The 12,392-nt window shown below is 39.0% G+C and overlaps 1 protein-coding gene across 2 annotated transcripts in view; it reads right to left on the minus strand.

Annotated features, from left to right (window-relative positions):
• ITIH5 (inter-alpha-trypsin inhibitor heavy chain 5) overlaps positions 1-12,392 on the minus strand; it is a 103,477-nt gene that overhangs the window by 72,074 nt on the left and 19,011 nt on the right. For both annotated transcript variants that reach the window (XM_066384861.1, XM_066384860.1), the window contains one exon: positions 9,568-9,818. In XM_066384861.1, the coding sequence (XP_066240958.1) occupies positions 9,568-9,818 (251 nt within the window). The remainder of the gene's footprint in view (positions 1-9,567; positions 9,819-12,392) is intronic.

The following is a 12,392-nucleotide window of genomic DNA, read 5'->3' on the forward strand; positions in this document are numbered from 1 at the left end:
CTTGCACCTTTTAGCTATTGAAAATAGGGCTGCTATATCATCAATAGATGACTGGATAAAGAAGATGTGGCACATATACACTATGGAATACTACTCAGCCATAAGAAATGATGACATCGGAACATTTACAGCAAAATGGTGGGATCTTGATAACATGATACGAAGCGAAATAAGTAAATCAGAAAAAAACAGGAACTGTATTATTCCATACGTAGGTGGGACATAATAGTGAAACTAAGAGACATTGATAAGAGTGTGGTGGTTACGGGGGGGAGGGGGGAATGGGAGAGGGAAAGGGGGTGGGGAGGGGCACAAAGAAAACAAGATAGAAGGTGACAGAGGACAATCTGACTTTGGGTGGTGGGTATGCAACATAATTGAACGACAAGATAACCTGGACTTGTTATCTTTGAATATATGTATCCTGATTTATTGATGTCACCCCATTAAAAAAATAAAATTATTATAAAAAAAAAAAAAGAAAGAAAATAGGGCTGCTATAAACATTCATGTACAAGCATTTGAGTACCTGTTTTGAATTCTTTTGTATATATACTAAGAGAAATTGCTAGGTTATATGGTAAATCTATGTTTAACTTTTGAGGAAGGATCAAACTGTTTTCCATGCCTGACCAGGCGGTGGCACATTGGATAGAGCATTGGCTTGGGGTGCTGAGGGCCCAGGTTAAAAACCCCAACGTCACTGGCTTGAGCAAGGGGTCACTGGCTTGGCTGAAGCCCTGCCCCCCCCCCCGGCAAGGCACATATGAGAAAGCAATCAATGAACAACTAGGGGGCCACAAGTATGAGCTGATGCTTCTCATTTCTCTCCCTTCATGTCTGTCCAAGTCTGTCTGTCTTTCTCTCTTGCTTTAAAAAAAAGAAAGAACTGTTTTCCACAGTGGCTACATCATTTTACATTCCCATTAGTAAGGTACAAGAGTCTCAGTTTTACCACATTTTTGTCAAAACTCACTTTCTGGTTTTATTTTATTATTATATTCATCCTAGTGAGTATAAGGTAGTACTTCATTGTGGTTTTTGATTTGTGTTTCCCTAATGACTAATGGTCTTGTATATCTTCTTATATGATTATTGGCCATTTGTATATCTATCTTAGAGAAATGTCTGTTAAGTTCTTTGCCCAGATTTGATTTTATTTTATTTTATTTTATTTATTTTATTTTATTTTTTGAGAGAGCAGAGGAGGGGAAGAGAGAGAGAAAGAGAAAGAGCGAAGCAAAAACTCATGCTCCACTTAGTTGTGCCATTGATTACTTTTAATATATGCCCTGTCCTGGGCTCAAACTGGCTATTTCAGGGTCAGGCCCTGTCTGTGGCTCAACACAGTGACCTCAGGGGTGAGCTGGTAACTGTGGAATTGAGTTGGCGGTGCCAGGATTAGTGACCCCAGCTCCAGCTGGTGACCCCGGCTGGAACGGTCACCTCAGCACTCCAGAATGATGCTCTATCCACTGTATTTGAGTTCTAAAAATGTATTACATATTCTGGACACTAGACTTTTATCAGATATATGATTTGAAATATTTTCTCCCATTCTGTAGGTGCCTTTTTAAAATACTTTTTTCCTTAAGAGCCAAGTTCATATGCTTTGTCTTTCTTCTATGTTCTTGAGTGTGAAGTACCCCTCAATGATGAACCATAAAGACTGTTAGAAAAGTTTCCTCATTCCTGAAACTAAAACTTTCTTTTACTGTCAAATTAAGTTAATATCACATGGACCCCCTAGTTTTGACAGAGATGAGGAGTTGAGATTTCTCGGGAACTCCAGCTAGGAAGCTTAGAAACAAATCAGCAGCCCAAGAAAAGTCTCAGGGAACATAGGGGTAGAAATAATGCCAAATAACGTTTGAAAACTAGAGTCAGGCTGTGTGGAAAAGCCAGAACGAAGGCAAACACTAAGCCAGGCTTCGAAGGTGAGAGTGTCTTCTCCCTGTGGTGGGGGAAGAGTGAGAGGAGCAGAACGATTCCCACAGGTCCAGGAAGCCGTGCTGGAGTTGAGGAAAGTAGAGAAGCTCTTTTGACGCCAAAATGCACCAAATAATCAAGTTTGATTGAACCAAATAATAATCTCTTTTCCAAGAGAACATGGGCTACCTAGTTCAATGAGCTCAAAGTGGTATTAGAAAGGCTGCACTAGCCCCATTGGGATGGCCTGTTGGTATTTTTCCACCTCAGGTTTCTATGTTAATGAGCAGAAGCTGGATGTGAGACATGGTTACTTCCTACTAACTGTGTGATTAGTTCTATGTTGGCCTGTATCTAATGGTAAAAAACATGTTGATAAAAAAGAGAAATGAGGCCCTGGGCAGCTGGCTTGGTGGACAGTGTTTGCCCAGCGTATGGACATCCCAGGTTCCAGTCCTGGTCAGGGCACACATGAAAAGCAACCATCTGCTTCTTTCCCCCTCCCTCTCCCCCTCCTCTCCCTTTTCTCCTCTCATAGGTAGTGGCCCAACTGGTTCGAGTGTCATACTGGGCACTGAGGACAGCTCAGTTGATTTGAGCATCAGCCCAAGACAGAGGTTGCCAGGTGGATCTTGGTCAAGGTGCATGCAACAGTCTGTCTATCTCCCCTCCTCTCACTTGAAAAAAAGAAAGAAAGAAAGAAAGAAAGAAAGAAAGAAAGAAAGAAAGAAAAGAGAAAAAGATATAAGAAAGAAAAGAAAGTAAAGAAAAAAGAAAATGAAGAAAGAAAGAAAAGAAAAGGAAGGAAGGAAGGAAGGAAGGAAGGAAGGAAGGAAGGAAGGAAAGGAAAGAAGAAGAAGAAGAAGAAAGAAAGAATGAAAGAAGAAAGAAAGAAAGAAAGAAAAGAATGAAAGAAAGAAAGGAAGAAAAGAAGAAAAAAGGAAGAAAAAAAGAAAGAAAGAAAAAGAAAAAAGAAAAGATAAGAAAAAAGAAAGAAAGAAAGAAAGAGAAGAAAGAAGGAGAAGGAAGGAAGGAAGGAAGGAAGGAAGGAAGGAAGGAAAGGAGGAAGAAGGAGAGAGAGAAAGAAAGAAAGAAAGAAAGAAAGAAAGAAAGATGAAAGAAAGAAAAAGAAAAGAAAGAAAAGAAGAAGAAAGAAAGGAAGGAAGGAAGGAAGAAAGGAAGGAGAGGAAGAAGAAAGAAGAAAGAAAGGAAGGAGAAGAGAGAGAGAAAGAAAGAAAGAAAGAAAGAAGAAAGAAAGAAAGAAAGAAAGAAAGAAAGAAAGAAAGAAAGAAAGAAAGAAAGAAAGAAAGAAAGAAAGAAAAGAAAGAAAGAAAGAAAACATATTTTAATAAGAATCAAGAACTATATGATTCCATACATTGGTGGAACATAAAAACGAGACTAAGAGACATGGACAAGAGTGTGGTGGTTACCAGGGGTGGGGGGAGGGAGGACATGGGAGGGAGGGAGGGAGAGAGTTAGGGGGAGGGGGAGGGGCACAGAGAACTAGATAGAGGGTGGCGGAGGACAATCTGACTTTGGGTGAGGGGTATGCAACATAATTTAATGACAAAATAACCTAGACATGTTTTCTTTGAATATATGTACCCTGATTTATTAATGTCATCCCATTACCATTAATAAAAATTTATTTAAAAAAAAAAAGAATCAAAAGTCAGAGTATTCTGAGGGCCCAGGAAATTAAAGAAATTATATTCTTTAGTTGAAAAGTGGCTTATGCCTGGCCATGCAGTGGAGCAGTGGATAGAGCATCAGACTGGGATGCAGAGGACACAGGTTAGAGGCCTCGAGGTCACAGGCTTGAGCGCGGGTTCATCTGGTTTGAGCACAACTCACCAGCTTGAACCCATGGTTGCTGGATTGAGCAAGGGGTCACTTGGTCTGCTGTAGCCCCACCCCATCAAGGCACATAAGGGAGGGCAATCGGTGAGCAACTAAGGTGCCGCAATGAAGAGTTGATGCTTCTCATCTCTCCCCCTTCCTGTCTGTCTATTCCTATCTGTCCGTCTTTCTGTCTCTCTCTCTATCTGAAAAAAAAGAAAGTGGCTTGTGTAGGTCAAGATGCTAGCATAGTTAATGTCCCTATATTCTGCTGGGAAGTCCAAAGTAAGGGTTCCCAATATTTACTGAACATCAAATACCTGCAAGGCTTTTAGAAACAGAGCTATCTGGCCCTGGCTGGTTGGCTCAGTGGTAGAGTGTCAGCCTGGTGTATGGAAGTCCTGGGTTCAATTTCCAGTCAGGGCACACAGGAGAAGCACTCATCTGCTTCTTTACCCTTCTCCCTCTCCTTTCTCTTTACCTCTCTTCCCCTCTCACAGCCAAGGCTCTATTGGAGTAAAGTTGGCCCAGACACTGAGGATGGCTCCATGGCCTCCACCTCGGGCACTAAAATGGCTCCAGCTGCAATGGAGCAATGCCCAAGATGGGCAGAGTATCACCTCCTCATGGGCATGTCAGGTGGATCCCAGTTGGGCGCATGTGGGAGTCTGTCTCTCTGCCTCTCTGCTTCTCACTTCAGAAAAATACAAAACAAACAAAAAACTCAGAGCTATCTGAAACCTTTAGAATCAGGAAGTAGATTAGTGGTTGCCTGGGACTGTGGTGGGAACAGGGAGGCACAGGATCTCTGTGGAGTGATAGAAATGTTCTAAAATTGGATTTTGATGATGGCGGCACACTCTACAAATGGCCTAAAAACCAATGAATTGAACACCTAAAATGAGTACATTTTAAGCTATGTCAACTGAACCTCAATAAAACTGTGCTTTGGCCTGACCTGTGGTAGCGCAGTGGATAAAGCGTTGACCTGGAAATGCTGAGGTCGCCGGTTTGAAACCCTGGGCTTGCCTGGTCAAGGCACATATGGGAGTTGATGCTTCCAGCTCCTCCCCCCTTCTCTCTCTCTCTGTCTCTCCTCTCTCTCTCTCTCTCTCCCTCCCTCTCTCCCTCTCTCTCTCCCTCTCCTCTCTAAAATGAATAAGTAAAAATAAATAAATAAATAAATAAATAAACAATATAACACATTCTATAAAAAAAATAACACATTCTATAAAAAATAAATAAAACTGTGCTTTAAAGAGCAAAGATTATAAAGAATAAACTATGAAAGTCATAGTACCATACCTGTTTAATGGTAAAAAAGAAAACAAAAAAAAAAAAAAAAACACCACAACAACAAACTATTCAGCATTATGTTTTAGCTTTTCAAATAAATCAACATGTGAAAAGCACTCATATAGTTTCTTAGCTTCTCATATAAATTTATATAATACTACACCTAAAAATACAGCTACCTGCGCCTCATCCTGACAACTTCTAATTCAGGTGTTTAATGTGGGACTCAGTCACCTATATGTCTTTTTTTTCATCTTTCCAGGTGACTCCAAAGGTATTGCCAAGTTTGAGAGTCACTGCTGTAAAGCAAAAGGGAATAAAACAGGCAAGGTACCCTAGATCTTACTTTATTTCATTTTATTTTATTCCTAATCATTAGGGATCTCATCACAAACAATTTTTTTTCTCAAAATATATTTATAATCAGAAAAGAGCAGTAAGATTGGGGCCATGGGACAATAGAAAGTTTGAGGTGTTAACATAGAGAATGAAATAACCAGCCTTGAACCAGTTACATAGATGGAATACCTATCTTAGTGTCTGCCTTCAGATGATAACATACCCCAAGGATGTTCCAGGAAAGTCTGAATTTCAAACTCTTTCCACTGACTGCATAATTCATCATATTTTAGGGGAGAGGAACTGAGGGTGGGGGCAGGAGAGGGAGTCTTGTCTTTCACTGTATAGTAGCTTGTCATCTTTTAGACTCTGAACTATGAGTTACATGAGTTCTGAGTCCATGAGTTAACATTTTAATAATCCAGAAAGTATAATGCTTTGGCTTCCAAATGACACCTCACAGAATTAATTTATAGATTGAGAAGAAGCCCGTTAATTTACAGTTCAATAACCCTGTGCCCAATCCTGATACACCAGGAAAGTAAATTGTACTAAAGACAGGTGACAATGTTTTTAACCATTTTCTTTTTTGTATTTTTATATAACTGGGGAGAGACTGGGAATTTGAATTCACACCCTCAGTATTTTACAAAACTCCCTAAAAGGGTTGTTATGAAGATTGAATGAGATACCGATACAAGCAAAGTGCTGAGTCTAGTATCTAGCACCAGCAATCCTTATCTAGAATTGCTTCCCTAAAGATGAAAAGAGGAGATTTGCTTAGAAAAATTCCAGAAGTCTGACTTCTGAACACAGCCAGCTCTCTCAGAGGAATGTTCTGGCGTGGATCCACATTCATGCTATTACAGTTCATGTTGGTGTGAGGCCAATTCTAGTTTGATCTCTATTCTGATTTCTTTTGGAAACACGCAAGTGTCCGGACAAAATCACAACATCTGTGCCTCTCCTGCTGAGCTTCCATTTTGCAGAAGCAATACCAGCTGAACTCTGAAAGATGGGAATAGGAGCAAAAAGGCAACCCATCCCCTGCACCTGGCCTAGTTCACATGCTTGTGAAAACCCCATGCTCTGGAGGAAAAATGTCTGCTCTGCTACAAAGAGCTAGGAAAACAATTTTCTTAAAAATAAACATGTCCCAAGAGATCACTGGTCTGGAAAAATATCTCTGAGATTCTCTCAGGCCCTGAATGTAAACAGTAAGCAACTTTTCAGGCCAACAATCATGACTCATACCCCCTCCAAACATAACACACATGCCACACTTACACACATCTCTGAAGAGTTACATCATTCTGAAAGTTAGGCAAAACATACATACATCTCATTACTACAGCAGGACCCTCAGAATCTCCTTCCAAGGGCCTGGACACATCTAATGAATCCTGGGCATTCACCCCACACACATAGTACAGCTGCCCTACCCTCTATAAAATCCTACAAACTCTCAAAGCATCTTCCCCCTGGAAACATATCTCCTTTGCACAGCTATACAGAGGAAAATATTCCTATAAATTATGATTCGGAAGAAATGAAATTTAAGAATATTCTTTGTTATTAGTTTTAGCCAATATCCATATTAGCTATATCTATATCTATCTATTTGCTTTTCTTCTCAAATTTTTGAATCTTTACTGTTATCTACCCTCTAAAAGGCATTTTAAGGAGATAAAGGTTAATCAGACAAAGACCTGTCTTCAAAATCACACTTATGATCTAATAAGAGTGATAAGATTTGCAAAGAAAAAAAGGAAATATAAGATGATAATGATAATAGCAATACTTAACAGTTATTAAGCTCTTACTCTAGGCCAGGCACTTAATACACACTGACACTCCCCAATGACCCTAAGAGATAGTTATCACCCCTAATTTGCAGATGTGCAAGCTGAGTCTCACAGAGCGTGGGTAACATTTTCATGGTTATACATAGTTAATAACAACTAGAATCCATTAACCATACACACGACCACCTATATGACATAAGAATGGGGTATTGTCTCTCATGACATTTCTGAATAATATCTTGATAATATATATATTTTTAAATTTCAATCAGATATGGATTGAGTGTGTCAAATTCAATGTTTAGAGTTAACACATAACAAAAGACCTGAGTCCCATACAGACCAGGACACACGCCAGTGTTTGAGGGTAAACTACTTCTCATGTGGAGTAGTTTCAGGGTCATTGTTGCATTATGTTAAATCACAACATTCTCTTATTCCATTTGTCAAGTCATTTGTTCAATAGCCTTCAAATCTCATTCCTAAATTTTCTTGCACAAGAAGACTAAACTATAAGAAATGATGATATATTTCCATTTACAACAACATGGAAGGACCTTGAGAATATTATATAAGTGAAATAAGTACATCAGAAAAAGCTAAGAACTATATGATTTCACACATAGATGGGATATAAAACTGAGACTCATAGACATAGATAAAACTGAAGTGATTAACAAGAAAGAGGGGACAGGGAAGAGGGGCAAAAGGGGGACAAACATATGGTGATGGAAAATTAGTTGACTTTTAGTAATAAGCACACAACACAATCAACAGTTCCAATGCCATGGAGATGTTCACCAGAAACCTACATACTCTTATTGATAAATATCACTCCATTAAATTTAATTTCTAAATTAAAAAAAAAGAAAGAAAAAAGAAGTAGATTTCTTGGGCCACTTTCTTTGCAGTCACAGGGATTGAGTTAATATTCTGCCTATCCACTTATCGCTTAGCATTTCTCTGACCTCAGTATCACAATGATCTGAAATCTTGTTATTCAGATACTGGTGCAGTTTTTGGACCCATATGTCCAAGACTTACTGGTATTATAGGATAAGGCCTAACACAAGTGAGTATTTAATATAAACTGTTAATTTTAAAACAGATATTTAGAAAATGACCCCATAATCCCTCAAACCTATATAACTTTCTAGTTTTTTTCAAATTAATATTTAACATTATAGTGTACATATAATGTGTCCTTTTTTTTTCTCCTGAAACATGCTGAATCATGTTTATAATCATATTTTACTAATCATGTCTGTATGGTTGAATATTTAGGATGTGAGATGTTTTTGCTACCACAAATATTATCAAAAAGGTTCATGAGGAGCCACTGAGCCATTTCACCCGCAGGTGTTGTAAAGTACCAAAGGCTACAGCATTAATATTTTAGGAGGCTTGGAGAACATTTTATTAATTTGGATTAAGGTATGCAGAGAAATTGTGAGAATAGTCTCTGTACTGTGTGATTGGCATAACCAGGATGGCCCTTGGCATTGTATTGTAAATGCAAGGGGAGGAAAATATGGATTCCCAGACATTCCACCACACCTATGGGGAAAGGGGTGAATGGCTAGCAGGAAGAGAAAAGCCAAAATAAACCTTTTCTTATAGCAATGAGTCATTTGCAGGCATTTGTACTACCTCTCCTATGTAAAAGAGTGTGTGACTCTGGACAGAGAGATAGCAGATAAACACTAGATAATATAGGAATGCCTTTAATATGTAAAGAGACATCTTTCTACCATTGTGTTGGCTTGTAAATTTGTTTTCTCCAAAGTGATGTATGGTTTGCAAATTGAATGTGGTCCTATCATGTTAAAGGACATATGACTATAACCAATAGTGGTAAGGGGCTCCTAATTGCAATTTTTCTTCTGTACTTCCCACTTACAAAACTATAAAAACTAAGTAGAACAAAGGGCCGGCGCGCTCTCCATCAGATTTCTGTCAGAGTTCCCGCCGCTTGGCCAAGCTAGACAATAAAGCTTTGATGTGTAAACGATGGACCTTGCTCCTGTCTTCCATATTTCGGGTCCCTCCGAATTTGGATTAACAGTTCATGCATATAACATTTCCAATATTGTAGGTGTTTCATCTAGGTTTGGACCCAGAAGTGAGATTACTGTGTCAAATAATTTAAATACTTTTAAAATCTATTGATAAAGCCAGACTTGAAAAAAAAATTGAACAGGGCACTGTCTTTGTTTTGTTACAATCATTCAGATTCCTGAAAACACTCAGAGCCTTTGTTGAAGGAGTATCATCTGTTTTATAGACTTCTTTAAAGCCAACACCCAGCTCCGAGTTACCTCATAAAATCTGAGCGTATCCAGCAAGCACCACTTACCTTCTGCTCTCCCGCTGCCCTTCTGCCTACTGTTGTGTAAAGGCAGCACCTCTAGCGATGTGATGCCTGAATTCTCCAGAAGGTTCACTTCCACTGTCAGCCTTCCCACCAGCTGCTGGGGTCGCACACTGATGACGTGTTCATACTTCCCAAGTCGCCTCTGCAAGAGCTCTTCATAACTTAGGAGGAAAACAGCTTTGCCCTTGCTGGGAATAACTACAGAGGCTCTGAATGTTTCAGTCCCTTTCTCCCTGTAAAGAAGGGAAACGGGAACGGAAAGTCAGAGAAAGCCTGCTTCCCCCAAATCCCCTTACGATACCAGCCAAACTCTCTGTAACAGTCTTTAGAAATTAAAAGTAAAAGTTAGCAATGGGAAAAGTAAAGGCCTAAACTAGAAGGTTGCAAAATTTCAAAGGATACTAAAGAGTAGAAAATCAAACTCTACTGAACTCTCCTACCTCTCTTTGAATCAGCACAAGGGGGCAAACGGGAATGGGGGCACTGAAATAGGTGAACTGCTGGAAAAGAGAGCTACAAGGTCTAGATATAAGTTGCATTCTCTTCTTTGCAGGAATGGCCAAATAAACCAAACATTTTACATAACTTTAAAATAACTAATACAGCAATGAGGTTTTTACACCTTGGTAAAGTTTGATGGATTTGTTTAAAGGAAGGATAAAAAAGTAAAGGATTGAAAAGTGCATAAAAATATAAATCTTTTAAATGCTTTCAGTACTTGGAGTGAGAGTTCTCTAATTCATGATGGCAGACTGACCATAACAGGGAGAGTAAAGAATTAAACCAAAGGAATAGGAGTGGTAGGGGCAACCATCAGTGGGTAGACAATTCAAAATATTTCTGGAAGACTTAGGGAACGCAATAGAGCAAGAACTCTACAGCTCAAGCTATGTACGAAGAGTCTGCAGCGAAGTAAAGAAATAAACCGGCCTGACCAGGCAGTGGCACGGTGGATAGAGCGTCGGACTAGGATGCAGAGGACCCAGGTTCAAGACCCCGAGGTCGCCAGCTTGAGCACAGGCTCATCTGATTTGACCAAAAAAGCTCACCAGTTTGGACCCAAGGTCACTGGCTTGAGCAGGGGGTTACTCAGTCTGCTGTAGCCCCTCGGTCAAGGTACATATGAGAAAGCAATCAATGAACAACTAAGGTGTCGCAACAAAAAACTAATGATTGATGCTTCTCATCTCTCTTTGTTCCTGTCTGTCTGTCCCTGTCTATCCCTCTCTCTGACTTGCTCTCTCTCTGTAAAAAAAAAAAAAAAAAAAAAAAAAAAAAAAAAAAAAAAAAAAAAAAAAAAAAAAGAAAGAAAGAAAGAAACCATCTGCAGAATCTCAGAGAGATTCCAGGCTCAGGACAGCAGGACACCACAAGATAAGAATGAGAAAGGGGACCAAATGCAGGGAGGAGAACTCCAAATTTACATATAAATGAATGAATGACTAAGATGGTGGGCTCCCTACCCTCCTCCTTCCCAGAGCTGAAAAGAGACATAAGTGTTAAAATGGAAAGGCCTTAGTTGAGAGCTGAGCAGAGTGATTTTAAAGAGACTGACACTTAAAGCCATTATTGTAAATTTTCAGAATATTAGGTAGAGAAAACAAATAAAAAGAATGGTAATAGACTACATTAAACGCATCACCAGTAATACTGGATGTTGTGAGACACTAGTGCAATACCTTCAAAGTTCAGATGGTAAATTATTCTGAATCTTAAATTCAATACACAATCAACTTTAATCCATACACTTTAATCAAAGTCTCAAAAAGTCTGCCTCCCATGCACTCATTCTGAAGAAGTCACATTCCAGCAAAGTAAAGGTGAAAATCAAGAAAGATATGGAATACAAGAAGTAATGAAACCAACCAAGATAAAATAAAATAAAAATATCCCAACCTAAACATTATATGCCAAGGCTACATAGCAATGACAGACTACCATAGTCTGAAGACACCTATTCTTTCCTGTTTAACAGCTCCAAAATCAGAATGTCTCCCAATTAGTGATGCTTTCCATTTGCGCTTGAGAATGACATGGATGTCACTGCTGGCAGAAACTTGGTCACAACTGAATTACGTGTCTTGCTAGATGTCAATTGTGACAAAATTAAGTTTTATCTCATAAGAAAATCAACTAGAAATCCCAGGGGAAAAAAGCAAAATGTAGATATGGTGATCCACCTAAACTAAACTATGGCATGATTCTGAACAATTTATGATAAGAAAAGATAATCCTTTTCCTGTCCTATCCTAATCCTAATCCTATCCAACCTGATAAAAATCACTTGGGACCTACTTATGTTTCAGCAAAGTTATGTTTTAGTAACTTGCTGTGGCAAGGGACATTACACACCAGAAGCATTACGGAACATCTTGCCAAACAAAAGAGGACACAGGGTTATAGAATTGGGAGAAGGGTGGAATGTAGTCAAGTTAAATGAAGCAGTGTTTGGAAGCTCAAAGAAAAGCAAGGCTCCATGTAAGGCACTTAATATCAGCCTGAACTGAGAATCAAACTCAAGGTTCTTTGTCCTTATGAACTACAAAATTAGATAAATGTGGACTTTTGTGTCAGGTGAGCCCTATCTGAAGCTGTGGACCTTGGTTGCTTTTCATTATCAAGTGAACCCATGACTCACATGATCCATTCCCACTAATAGAATTTCCAAGAGCAAAGTTTCTGACAGTCTATAATTTTAGAGAACAACAGGATTTCCAAGAGCAAAGTTTCTGACAGTCTATAATTTTAGAGAACAAGCTTTCTCAAAACAATGTCCTTTAATTAATGAAGAAGCAGATTTACACGTT

Source organism: Saccopteryx leptura, chromosome 5 (genome assembly GCF_036850995.1).
Source record: "Saccopteryx leptura isolate mSacLep1 chromosome 5, mSacLep1_pri_phased_curated, whole genome shotgun sequence".
In the NCBI taxonomy this organism is placed as follows: Eukaryota; Metazoa; Chordata; class Mammalia; order Chiroptera; family Emballonuridae; genus Saccopteryx; species Saccopteryx leptura.